At 30.1% G+C, this 14,761-nt stretch overlaps 1 protein-coding gene across 1 annotated transcript; it reads right to left on the bottom strand.

The window, feature by feature from the left end:
• Nucleotides 1-11,560: 11,560 nt before the first annotated feature.
• On the bottom strand, nucleotides 11,561-14,449 carry LOC122499024 (uncharacterized protein K02A2.6-like). The gene has a single exon (XM_043607055.1). It carries the CDS (start codon nucleotides 14,447-14,449, stop codon nucleotides 11,561-11,563), a length of 2,889 nt encoding a protein of 962 aa, XP_043462990.1.
• Nucleotides 14,450-14,761: the final 312 nt, after the last annotated feature.

The raw sequence follows: 14,761 nt of genomic DNA, 5'->3' as shown, positions 1-14,761 counted from the left end.
ATTCTATTCCAAATTCTTTATTAGCAAAAAAAGGAAAATCTCCAATTCTTGGTCAAATTTATATTTACGATGATTTAGAAGCTATTAATAAAAGATTAAAACTTAATAAAAACTTAGTTAAAAGTCATTTGGAAATTTTAACAAAAATAATGAATGAAAATCCATATGTAAAAAAATACAAACATTTATATGAATTATCTCGAGATAAAAATTTACCTGAATATAATTTATATTTTTTAACTAATATAAATTTAAATAAACATACATATAATAAACCAAGAACTGCAGAATGTGCTGCCTTAATTATTTCAAAAGATGGGGAAATTCCTGAAAAATTTGATATATGTATTTATCCTAGAAATGTTCCTGATGGTAAAGAGTCTACTACATTTTTAAATAAATTGTCTTTTCACTTAGATCCATTAACATTTCCAATTATGTTCCCTTATGGAGATTTGGGGTGGAATTTTGAATTAAAACAAAATTGTAATAGTAGTAAAAGATTAACAGCTTTGCAATATTATTCTTATCGATTAGCTTATCGTCCAAATATTGAATTTAATCCCATTTTATTTTGTGGGCGCTTAACTCAGCAATATGTAATTCAAGCATATATAATAATTGAAAATACGAGATTAAATTACTTTCGGTATAATCAGCAAAAATTAAGAGTAGAATGTTATCAAGGATTGCAAGATCATGTAAAAAATTCTGCAATAAATAACTCTAATAATTTTAATAAAGAACGTTTAGGTAATATATTTGTTCTGCCATCTTCTCATATTGGAAGTCCAAGAAATATGCATCAAAATTATCAAGATGCAATGACTATCAATAGAGAAATTGGTAGACCAGATTTATTTATAACTGTAACGTGTAATCCAAATTGGCCAGAGTTAAAAAAGATTCTTTCAAATTTTCCAAAAGGGACATCATGCAACGATATTCCTAATATTGTTGTAAGATTATTTAATGCAAAATTAAAATGTATAATTGCAGATATACTTTCTGGTTTCATTTTCGGGGATATTTTGGGATATGTTTATACTATAGAATTTCAAAAAAGAGGACTACCTCATAGCCATTTATTGTTTATTTTAAATTATAAAAATAAATTATTGACACCGGATGATATAGATAAACATATTTCTGCAGAAATTCCGGAAAATGATAATGACTTAAAAGATTTAGTTTTAAAATTTATGTTACATGGTCCTCATAATATAAATTCTATTTGTTTACAAAATAATAAAAATATTTGTTCAAAAAAATTTCCAAAAGATTTTTGTAATTCTACTGAAATTCAAAAAAATGGTTTCCCAAAATACAGACGCAGAAATAATTAAGATAAATTATATGTATATAATTCAAAATTAAATGGTGATTTTGTAAATGTAGATAATTCTATGGTTGTTTCTTATAATCCAATACTTTTAAAAAAATATTGTTGTCATATTAACGTTGAATATTGCGCCTCTATCATGAGCATTAAGTATATTTATAAATATTTGCATAAGGGTCATGATAGAGCTTTTATTGGATTGAAAAGAGAGAACCATGAAATTTATGACGAAATTACGGATTACATTAATGCACGATACGTAAGTCCTATGGAAGCTGCGTGGAGAATAGAACAATTGCCCTTATCAGGGCGGTCACATTCTGTTATTCGTTTAGCAGTTCATACTGAAAATCAACAACAAATAATTTTTCAAGAAAATAATGAAAAAGAAGCAATTGAGGGTAATTGTAATACAACTCTCACTGCTTGGTTCAATTTAAATATAAATGATAAAAATGCTATAAATATTAAATATTCTAATATACCAAAATTTTATTATTTCGATTCAAATAAAAAACAGTGGATTAAGAGAATAAATTTTTGTAAATGTTTGGGTAGAATTAATAGTGTAAGTCCAAAAGACATTGAGAGGTTTCATTTAAAATTAATTTTAAATCGAGTCAAAGGTGCAACTTGCTTCACAGATTTAAAACGGTATGAAAATGTGACCTATGATTCCTTTCAAAGCGCAGCTATAGCCATGGGACTAATCGAAACTGACGATCAAGTTTTTAAAATTTTTGAGGAAGCATGTAACATAATGATGCCCACAGAATTAAGAAAATTTTTTGCTTGGTTTCTTATTGCTGATAATTCCCCTTCTCAATATAACATTTGGATTAAATTTAAACAATATTTCTGCGAAGGTTTTAAGAATAATAATGAACAAAATGCTTTAATTGAAATAAATAATATTTTGAACTTAGAAAATTTAACGTGCTCTAATTTTGGTTTACCTGAACCTGAAGAAAATTTAAATTTGATCAGTATGGAAGAAAAAATATTATTTATGAAACAAAATAAAGAAGTTTTTTTTAAAATATTTAAGTTTGTTAAATAAAGATCAAAATTTAATTTTTGAAAATATAACTAAAGGAAATTATAAATTGATATTTATTGATGGACCTGGAGGTACAGGAAAAACTTTTTTATACAAAACCTTAATTTACTATTTTCTTTCAATTGGAAAAAATGTTTTGTCAATGGCATGGACAGGAATTGCATCAATTTTGTTACCTGGTGGTATGACAAGCCACAGAACTTTTCGATTACCACTAGATTTAACAAATATTGAAACAACATTTTTAAAATTAAAATCTGACAAATGTAAATTAAGAGAATGTGACGTTATAATCTGGGACGAAGCTTCTATGATTCCAAAAAAAGCTTTGGACATAGTTGATAAAACGTTAAGAGATTGTTGTCACATTGAAAATATACCCTTTGCAGGAAAATTAATAATATTAGGTGGAGATTTTCGACAAATCCTACCAGTAATAAAAAATGGGTGCAGAGAATTAATTGTTCAAGAATCAATAAAATTTTCACATCTTTGGAAAGACTTCATAATTTTCAAGTTAAAAAAAAATATGAGAACGTGTAATACAAAATTTTCAAAATTTCTTTTAAAAATTGGGGAAGGGAAAATAAATCCATTTTTTGTACCCAAAGAATGGAAAACTGATGATGTTTGCACAAAAATTTTTGGTTCCAAAATTACCTTGAAAGATGATGTTTCAAAATTTGCAATCCTGGCATGTCATAATGATGACATTATTAAATTAAATAATAAAATATTGAAAAAAATTTCTGAAAAAGAAAAAATTTATTATAGTATTGATTATGTAAAAAATAAAGGAATGGATCTAAGTGATGAAAGTGTGCAATTAAATTTTCCGAATGAATATTTAAATTCCTTAAAAATTCCTGGCTTACCTGTACATAAATTAATTTTAAAAATTGGGGCAATCGTAATGTTGATAAGAAACATAAGTATAAATGATGGATTATGCAATGGTACCCGATTAAAAATTTTGGAATTACATAAATTTAATATAAAAGTTTTGATAATAACGGGAAGTAAAGAAGGTACCACTGCATTTGTTCCAAGGATAATTTTAGATTCCGGGGAGAATTCAAATTTACCATTTATTTTGTTCCGAAGACAGTTTCCTATAGTTTTGGCTTTTGCAATAACAATTAATAAATCACAAGGTCAAAGTTTTCAAAAATTGGGTATTTTATTCAATAAACCTTTATTTTCTCATGGCCAATTATATGTTGCTTTATCAAGATGCACAGATCCTAACAATTTATTTATTGAATGTTCTGACGATAATGATCAGGAACATCAAAAAGATATCAATAATATCGTATGGACCGAAATTTTTGAATAATTTATATGCTTATTCCAAATTGTTGATTTAATATATCGTAATATATTTGACGAATAAATGAGATATTTTTATAATCCTAATATATCAAACCATAAATATATTTTTATTCTTCAACATAAATAATTTTTTATAAGCTATGTATACAGCAAAACTAATTATTTTTATTTAGATTTTGAGATACGAATTTGGTTACTTCCCCGTAGTGTATCTTGGAAACAAATTCATTGAAATCTAAAAATATAATTGTTTTAACTTAAATTAACTTAAATTAAATAAATTTTAACTTATATTTAATTTCAATGAAGTTGGCTAAAAACCAATATTAATATTTAATGCTATTAAAACTAATATTAATCAATGTTATTAATTCAAAGAAGCAAGTTCAAAGAAGAATGTAGAATTTAGAAATTATAAAAAAGTAAAAAAAATAGGGGGTTGGCGCGCGAAGCGCGCAGGGGGGCGAAGCCCCCCTAGTATATATATATATATATATATATATATATACTAGGGGGGCTTCGCCCCCCTGCGCGCTTCGCGCGCCAACCCCCTATCTCTATTTTTCTATTAATTTTAATTTTTATAAATTTAAAGTAATTTTTTCTTAATATCAATGCATCTTAATAAATTGCATACAATACATGACAAAATACGCATAGATTTTGACGTAATGTAATAATCGTTATGGACCTTTTTTATATATATGTCAAAAATTAGATTAAACTTTGACATATATTTTGACCCATTTTAACCTATAGGTTAAAAAGGCGTCAAATTTTAAATAGATTTTGACGTATCATAGATACGTTTATTGTCCTTTATTGTCCCTTTTTAAGTTGTAGTTAAATAAAAGTCAAATTACACATAGATTATGACGTAACTAAATGAGGAAGTAAAAATAAAACGTCAAAATTAGGTCAAAATGATAGGTGTAAGAGCAAACACAATTTTAAAATTACCTTACATTGTTAGGTAAGATGCCAAACTTCACCTCATCATTAAGTCTGCGCGCGGAAATTGTTTGACAAATTTTGATGTGTAGGTCAAAACTGCCCTCAAAATTGACCTAAATTTTGAGGGTAGCGGAAATTGTTTGTCAAACTTTAACGTCTAGGTCAAAACTGCCCTCAAAATTGACCTTAATTTTAAGGGTAGCGGGAATTCTTTGTCAAATTTTGACGTCTGGGTCAAAACTGCCCTCAAAATTGACCTAAATTTTGAGGGTAGTGGAAATTGTTTGTCAATTTTTGATGGGTAGGTCAAAATTGCCCTTAAAATTGACCTAAATTTTGAGGGTAGCGGAAATTGTTTGTCTAGGTCAAAACTGCCCTCAAAATTGACCTAAATTTTGAGGGTAGCGGAAATTCTTTGTCAAATTTTGACGCCTAGGTCAAAACTGCCCTCAAAATTGACCTATATTAACGTAATGTGAGGCCTTTATTTATCCTCTTTTTGACCTACAGGTAAAAAAATATGTCAAATTAGACATAGATTTTGACGTAATGTGAGGCCGTTATTTATCCTCTTTTTGACCTATAGGTCAAAAAATAGGTCAATTTTGACATAAGTTTTGACGGCCCCTTTGGGCTAGGGCGCCCTTACAGAATCTTGAAACAGCGGCGGCGGCGGCGATATCTTTTTGTAATATAGGTAGATATGTCGTAGGCAGATAGCATAATCCGGTAGTATGCAAACTGCCTAGGCAGTTTGTAAACCGCGGGCAGTTAGTAAAATGCCTAAATTTGAATGTATAAAAACAGGTAATAAGCAAAATACCTAGGCAGTTTACATACTGCCAAAGACGTTTCAGGTAATTAGAAAAATGTATATTGAAAGTCACAAAATTTTTTCTGTGGCATAACTTTTATACAACTATATATCTTGTAATTTTTTTTTAAATCTGAAACATATTTGAGTTTAATTGAAAAAAATTTTTTGGTTAATTTAAGAATTATTTATAATCAACTTTTAAGTTTAAATCAAACATAAAATTTTTAAACATAATTTTTGTTGAAATCTAAACTTAAAATATGTTTGAATTAAATATAATTATTTAAACAAATTATATTTTTGAATCAAAGCTTAAAAAAATTTGAATGAATACTTTTAAACAAATAAAATTTTTATTTATTCTACACTTATAAATATTGTTTATCTGGAACTCTTGTTTCAATTAAAGTAGCATAGATTAATAGAAACACATTTTAATAAAAAATATACTCCCATAAAATTTTTTTTTCTCTTTTGTTGAAATATATGATTAAATAAAAAAATTTGTAAACAGTTTTCAAAATTCTACCTCCACAGATCGCTGAACAATTGAGGCCTTGGATCGAATAACTCGCCTGACGCTCGAAGACACGCGCTAATACCAGTCGGGCAGCAGTGAGTGGCCCAGAGGCGCTCACTGCTCACTGACTGGCAGTTGCGCGTTCCTCCGAGCGTCGGGCGAGTTATTCGATCCAAGGCCTCAATTTAATAAACTTTCATTTTAAAAAAAGTTTATTAAAAACGAATAATATTTGTAACCTCTAGGCAGGCAATAAAAACTTCAATTTTTAATAAATAATTAAAAAATTAATTTTTTTGAAAACGCACATCAGAAATGTTTTTAGTTAGGCTTACTACAAAAGATTATGAAAAAAATATTTGAAATTCGAAAAGTCCATTTCAGGTGGCCTGTTGAGAAATTTTCACCCCATTGCTACTTTCAATACTTCTTACTTTTCAATACTTTCTAATTGCCTGAAACGTCTTTGGCAGTATGTAAACTCTAGGTACTTTGCTTATTACCTGTATTTATACATTCAAATTTAGGCATTTTACTAACTGCCCGCGGTTTACAAACTGCCTAGGCAGTTTGCATACTACCGGATTATGCTATCTGCCTACGACATATATATATATATATATATATTTAAAACATACTATAATTATTCAAAAATCAGGAAAATACGTCAAAAAATCCAGAGACTAAATTCGAGATATTCAAAAAATTACATAACGATTTTTTTAAAAATATTTAATTAATATAGATACTAGAATTGATAAAATATATCCTTTATATAAATATGATTGTTAGGAATATTTTTTTAACAACATAATTAGCATAATGAATGAAATGATACATTATTTAGGAGAAACCATTGTTTTCCAAAGACAAAGTCACTCGTGGAGAGTTTAATTAGAACATTAATTTACTTTCACAAGACAAGAAGAAAATAAACTATTGATCAGATGAGAAAATTTTTAAATTATTCTATAATAACAATCAATAATTAATAGTTTTATTCTGAGAAACAGCACAATGAAGTTAAAAAATAATTTAAAATAATGAATTTGAAAATTTAATTAGATAATTATTTCAAAATTAAATAATTTGAAGCTTAATCTGCAGTTATTTTAAACTAGTGACCATAGTTTTACTGAAATAAAACGGTGACATCGAAAAACTGACAAAATGAATCAATTCAAATTAATTATAATTTTTGTAACAGCCATAAAATAATTGCATTTCGTAAAGAGAGTGCGTTTATGGACATCGCAGTGTGTGTATAAAATTCCACTTTTTCAATGGTGAAACATGTGACCTGAAGGTTCACCATCAGGTATCCCGCTGAACGAAGAAGTCTGACATATCTTAGTAGCAACCAGATCAGTCGCACCAAGTAAACTTAATCGAAATGTACAGTCCACGGGGTTCTAACGTTTTCGCCAGATAGAGAACTAGTCTCGTCATAGGCGGTTCCTATGTACAGAAAATTAAAAATCCTATTATTTAGCACTATTTTTGCATCCAACTGGTATTAATTGAAACTATACTCCTAATTAAAACCGCCACTCCAATCTTTTAAAAAATACACTACTACAAACGATGATATTCTTCCGGATTATTTAATTTTAAAAAATCCAAACTACAAAATTTTAAATTAATAAATTTTTCGATTAATATTTTCCATGAAAAAAATGTGTTTAAATCAGAACCAAATCATTTTTTAAATATTTTAAAAAAAAAAGTCCTTCGTGGATTATTTTAATCTTGATGGATTCAAGCGTTGAAGATTATTTTAATGTTAAAATTATTATTTTAATATTAAAACCCCACCATTTTCTGTTATCAACAACGCTGAAAGCAGTATTAATCTTTTAGAATTGAGGAAAAATTATGGTTTTTGGTGCCCATTAATCATTTAAAACACGCTACCTTACGTACCTTACCATCTTTATGAAACTTCCTGCATTATCATTAAATAATGCAGGAAATAAAGTATATGTCAGGTAACTCGGAGAATCTCGGTGTGCATGTAGCTCAGTGGTCAGAGCAGTCTACCGGCAATAGAAAGATCGTGAGCTCGTATCCCACCATGCTCCCGTTTCTTCTGAGTTTTTGTATTCGGGAAACGGTGCTGTCGATACATAAATTTATGAAGCTTAGAAAAATTAATTCGGAGTGATTATTAACTTCTTCCATCCATTAATATTAATACCGAACCTGGAACTTGCAAGAATTTTTGTGGCACCGAAATAAAAAATTTAGAAATTCTACACAGTAAATCTTTGAATACCAATTGCTGTTAAACTCACAATGTATTGTTAGTAGATTCACAACTAAAGTGGGGAAAAAGTGGTCAAAAGACGAAACTTCTTATTTAATAGAAGTTTCGATAATAATATGTTCTCTTTTTTTCAATATTTAGTAGTCAAGTTAAGAGAAACTCGTTTATGATATAGGAGAAAAAATAGTTGTTGAAAAAGTGAATGTCGGAATTTTATTTTCTATATTCCTAAGAATAATATTTTCTTCGCCCCGCGTTTACAATTTAGTAGTCAAACTATCAGAACTGCACGCATCCCTGGTAAAAATTTCGGACTAATTCCGGATTAAATACGGACAGATTAGTACGTATTAGTCCGAAAATTGTACGAAAAAGGTCCGAAAATGATCCGCGCTAGTCTCATATCAATCCGAACGAAAACCTGAATCCGAAAACACTCCGGAGTAATCCTGAATATCTACGAATTTAGTCCGCAACAATACAAATTTATGACCGGTGAAGAATTCTTCTAAAATAAGTACGGAATTATCCGATATCAATATATAAAGAATACGGAATCAGTCCGCAACAATCCGAGTTTAATCTAGTTAAAAAAACTTAATCCACAAAATGTCCGGAGCAATCCGAACTCTGTAAGCTAGAAATCTGGTGTTAGTCCGCAACAATTTGAAATTAAATGTGGCAAAATCTTATTCCGAAAGAAGTACGAAACAATCCAAAATCTGTATGCTATATAAGAATCCGAAAATTGTCCGCAACAATCCGGATTTAATCCAACTAAAAGGTATAATCCGAAACAAATACGAAATAATCCGAAATCTGTACACAAACAATCCGACATTAGTCCGCTTCAACTCGGAATTAGTGTAGTAAAATCATATTCCGAAACAAATATGAAACAATCCGAAATATGTATGCTAATAATCCGGTAATAGTCAGCGTCAATCCGAATAATACCCGATCAAAACACCCCTGTCCGAAAAAAAGTCTTATTATTATAAGAATTTGTAAATATATACAATCCATAGACAGTTCAATACAATCCATATTCAATCCAATTCAAAGACTTAATCCGGAATGATTTTAGAACAGAAACCTGTCCATAAGCAGACTGTTTCGGATTAGCTGCGGATTCACTGGTTAAACCAACCGGATTACTTCTGCATTTAATAGTTGCATTATGCAACTTGCATATGATCTGACTAACTACAGACTAAACCGGGCTAATTACGGATTCAATAGTGATAAAAAGCGGTATTGATTTCAAACTTAATTCATGGTGAAAAAACTCCACAATAAACCGTACTGTTGCGGACATATTCCGAATAAGTCCGAAATCGGTCCTACTTTTTATTCAGGGTATTTACTTATCACTGTAAAAAAATTTTGGGGTAATTTTACCAAAAATGTTTTGGAAGTAATTTACACCAAGAATTTGTGGGTAAAAATACACAAGATTTTTGGAAGTTTTACCCAAAATTTCTTGAAAAAATTCCTATTAAGTTTTAGGTAAAAATGCACAAGAGTTTTAGTGATTTTACCCAAACATTTTGGAAGAAACACCTAAAAGGTTTTGGGTAAAAATACAAACATTTTGGTATCTTTTATAAAAGTTTTGGAAAAAATACCCAAAAATTTTTAGGTAAAATTACACAAGTTTTTGTACTTTTGTCCAAAGTTATGTGCAGAAATACCCATGAAATTTTTGGAGAAATTCAAGACTTGTGATAATTTTTTATCTAAACATTTTGAGAAAATACGTAAGTGATGAAATGGAATAGTTAATTTTTCATCCGCAATTTAAAAAAATTCGCTAATATAATTTCAAACAATAATTGCAGATTGTGGTATTCTCTCAGGGTAAGGTCAAACACAATAACACAAGAACAATACATATAATAATCACTACACAGCGGGCCCCGAACCTCTCGGCTCAAAGAGTAGAAAAGAACTGTCTTATCGTCAGTCTCCCCACCATGGCGGCCCTGTATTCTTTTATTAGTTATACAATACATTCATGAACAATTATATAAATGTAATTTATGATTAAATTACTAAATACCACATCCCTTCCATTTTACAAATTTTTTTTTTTTTTTTTTTTTTTTTTTTTAACATTATAAACTAGTTGATTAATTCGTAGTAATAAGATATAATACTTCAATATTTTCGTAGTACATTCTGAAACTTAGTTTTTAGTAACATTTGACGCATTAATATTTTTTTTTTTTTTTTTTTTTTTTTTAATAATAAACAATTAACTATTAGAGACTAATGTGAAGTCAAAACAATTATTTTAACAATTTTCCTGTTTTGGTAGTGTTTCTTCTTTTCTTCTTCTTTTTTTTTTTTTTTTTTTTTTTTTATTAATCTTGTATCACCTCCCAATTTCCTTCCACACGTTTGAGATGAATAACATTTCTTTTAAATTCTTGACCAGTAGAGTCGTTGCGAACATGTACCTCATTTCCTTCAGAACCAATAACGGTGTGTGGTTCAGGATGAAAATTGGGTGTTAATTTATTCTGTTTTTGAAAATTTTGCACATAAACTTTTTGTCCGGGTTCTACACTTTGTTCTTTTGCTTTCCTCTTTCTATCTTCATTAATTTTTCCGTATAATTTTTTCTGAATGTCTCTATCTCTTACTTCTTGATCCGTTTCTTTATTTTCAATATTTATTAAGCTTGGCAATTTGTCTCTAAATTGACGTCTGTAAAACAATTCTGAAGGTGTTCGACCCGTTGTTGCATGTGGAGTGCTATTGTACATCATTAGGTATGTAAGAAGGTCGTCTTTCCAATCAGATTTTTGAATTTGACTAATTTTCAATCTTTTTAATATATCCCTATTTTGTCTTTCGACTTCCCCATTTTGTTGAGGCCAGTAGGGAATTGTACTAAAAATTCGGATGCCTAACTCATCACAAAATGATTTAAATTCATTACTGGTAAACTGTTTACCATTGTCGCAGGTTACAGTAGCTGGAATACCAAGTCGGGCAAACATTTCTTTTAAGGAATTTATTGTTTCTTTCGCTGTAATTGATCTTAATACTTTTATTTCCTTGTAGCGACTATAATAGTCTACTACCACGAGAAGGTAGTCTCCACTAGGTAAAGGTCCTAGAAAATCTAAGGCTGTATCGATCCATGCTTGAGTTGGCAATTCTCTTCTTTTCATAGGAGTAGGTGGATTGGGTCCCGAAACTAATATGCATCCTTTACAATTTCTTACTACGTTTTCTGCATCTTTATCAATTTTTGGCCACTAAACTTTTGTACGTAATCTAGCTTTCATGTTCACAATTCCTGGGTGTCCTTCATGGGCTGCTGCTAATACTTGTGCTCTTAACTTTGTTGGGATAACAATTTTATTTCCCCGTAACAGAATATTATCATGTAACCAAAGTTCACTTTCAAACAATCTGTAATTATTTACTTGCGGATTCCAGTTGTTGTTTGTTAGTCCTTCTTGGATTAATAGAAAGTCTTGATCTGTTTGGGACGTATCTGAAATAGTTTTTAGGGACAGAGCAATTGGTCGAGCATATTGAACAATTTGGTTTACGTGATGCTCATTATCGAATGGAGTAGCATAAGGGGTCATACAAAGACGCGATAGTGGGTCAGCAATATTCATTTTCCCAGGTTGATACACTACTTTATAATTATAAGCCTGCAGTCTTAAAACCCATCGCTCAATTCGAGCGCATGGCTTTGATCTTGAATTAAAAATTACCTCTAACGGCTTGTGATCTGTAACCAATTCGAATTCATTTTTACCATACAGATACATGTGAAAATGTTCCATGGCCCAAACCAAAGCCTCTTTTTCAGTTTGAGAATATCTTTTCTCTACATCTGTTAAACTTTTATGACCATATGAAATAACTCGTGGTCCACTTGAATCGAATTGAATAAGTATGGCACCTAAACCAACAGGACTTGCATCCGCTATGATTCGCGTCTTATCATTTGGGTTATAGTAACCTAAAGTCGGAATTTCGCTCAGACTTTTCTTGAGGTCAACAAAAGCTTGTTTTTGTTCCTTCTTCCAAAAACACGTGATGTCGGCATGTTTATTAAGCTTTTGTCTCAATACTTGTCGAATGGGTTCTGTTAACGTTGCCAAATTAGGGATCCACTTTCCAACAAAATTTGTCAAACCAATAAAACTCTGAATCTCTCCAATATTCTTGGGATCACGAAATGATTGAATTGTCTTTAAATATTTATCTAGTGGTCTGATTCCTTCTGAAGATAATCTATGCCCAAGAAACTTGATTTCTTTAGCATTAAATATACATTTATTTTCATTAAGCAAAACATTATTTTCTCTTAAAACTTGTAAGACATGCCTAAGTCTCATGCTATGCTCCTTTTCATCACTGCCAAAGACAACGATGTCGTCAATAAAATTAACAACCCCTTCACATCCTAATAACATAGTTTCCATAATATTTTGGAAATTTTCGGGAGCACACGTAATCCCAAACATAAGCCTCTTATATCTGAACAAACCTTTACTTGTAATAAATGTAGTAATATATCGGGAATTTTCATCAATTTCGATTTGATGAAATGCATTGGAAATGTCTAATTTAGAGAAAACTGTGGCTTTTCGAAATTTCGGCAATAATTGATGCATAGTTGGTATTGGGTGATTCTTCCTGATTATTGCTTTATTGGGACAACGCATGTCAACGCAAATACGTACATCACCATTTTCTTTCAAGATTGGTACCATAGGGGAAACCCATTTACACGGCTTCGTGACTGGTTCGATGACGTCCATTTCAACCAACTCGTCAATTTTATTATTTACTTTAGTTTCTAAAGGTATAGGAATACGTCTATATGGCTGACGAACAGGTGTAATAGTTTCATCGATAGAGAATTCCAGGGTAACGCCTTTAAATTTTGGAAGTTGGACTTCATTTAGTGCGTTTATAACAATACCAATTTTTAAAACTTTGAGAGCAATTGCACTATCTTTACCCAGTAAATTTCTCAGTCCATTTTTAATCACATAAAATTTTCCACAAATAGTTTCAAGCCCTACTCGAATTTCTGCCTCAAATAATCCTAACACTGTTAAAGGCTCGTTCGCTCCATAGGCCATAAATATTTTGTCAGGGTTTCTATCTTGAGATTTAACTTTACAATTTTGCGACTTTAGAAAATCCCACGATTTTTCGCAAATAATATTACACTTACTTCCTGAATCTATAAGCATCTCTAGATTTACTCCACCTATTTGACATGTAATTGTCGCATCGTCATCGATGTGAAATATATAATCGATTGCTGACTCTGAACTGCCCTGCAGTTTCATGTTCCGATCTAATTTATCGTCCTCGTGACGAATCTTTTTTACATCTGTTGTATTTTTAATCGGCTTAGATTTACGCTTATTTGCCGTTGTACGGCATTGTTTGAAAAAATGACCTCTAAATCCACATTTAGTACAGGTTTTATTTTTGGCGGGACAGGTGGGACTATCATTTTTATGTGATTTACTGCCGCATCTAGTACATTGTGATTGAATTTCACTAGGTCCTTTATTTTTTGATGTATCAATTTTATTTACATTGAGACTCTGTTTGTCTTGGAAATCACATAACTGTCTTTCGACAGTTTCTTGAGCATTTGCCTCTGCAATAATTTTTTCAACTGTAACTGTATCTCCTAACAACAGAATCCTCTTTCTTAATTCTACAGATAGACATTTCTCAGTTATTTGATCAATTAAATTCTCATTCTCATTGGAAAAATTACATTTGACACTCTGACGGCGTAGTCTAAACAAAAATTTTTCAAATTTCTCGTCCGCTTCTTGTTTCATTAATCTAAATAGGTGCCTTTCAAATAGACTACTCTGTTTTGGTGCGAAATATTCGTTTAATTTATTAACAGCTACTTGGTAAACATCGACATTGTCTCCTTCTTCTACACATGCACCGGGAATATTGAAATAAATATCCTGCAGGGCCAAGCCTCCAGTATGAAGAAGAGAAGCCCTTTTTTTAATTGAATCTGTGATGTTTGCAGCTAGAAAATAAATTTCTAAACCGCGCTTCCACTTTTCCCAACGACTACCAAGCGAATTTAAATCTCCCTCGCAATCAAATTGTTCAAGTGGTGCTATTTGAGACATGGCTAGCGATCTACAATACGAATAGTTGTTTCTTTATTAAACTGTTAAATTTAATAATAATTAATAATTATAATATAAATAATTTTCTATATTGAATGCAAAAAAAAAAATTAATACTGTTGTATGAAAGAAGAAAGAGGAATCTTATTTAGTTTATTTCTAATGAACAATTGTCCATACAATTACAGTTACAGAGATACCACCAAGGACAAATTTGTTATAAACATAAACAAATTAATAGCTTATTGCAGGCACTAAATTTTTTTTTTTTTTTTTTTTTTTTTTTTTTATTTATTTATTTATTTATTTTTT

This window comes from Leptopilina heterotoma, unplaced genomic scaffold (assembly GCF_015476425.1).
Source record: "Leptopilina heterotoma isolate Lh14 unplaced genomic scaffold, ASM1547642v1 Lhet_163, whole genome shotgun sequence".
Lineage (NCBI taxonomy): Eukaryota > Metazoa > Arthropoda > Insecta > Hymenoptera > Figitidae > Leptopilina > Leptopilina heterotoma.
This window is presented reverse-complemented; position numbering and strand designations above follow the sequence as displayed.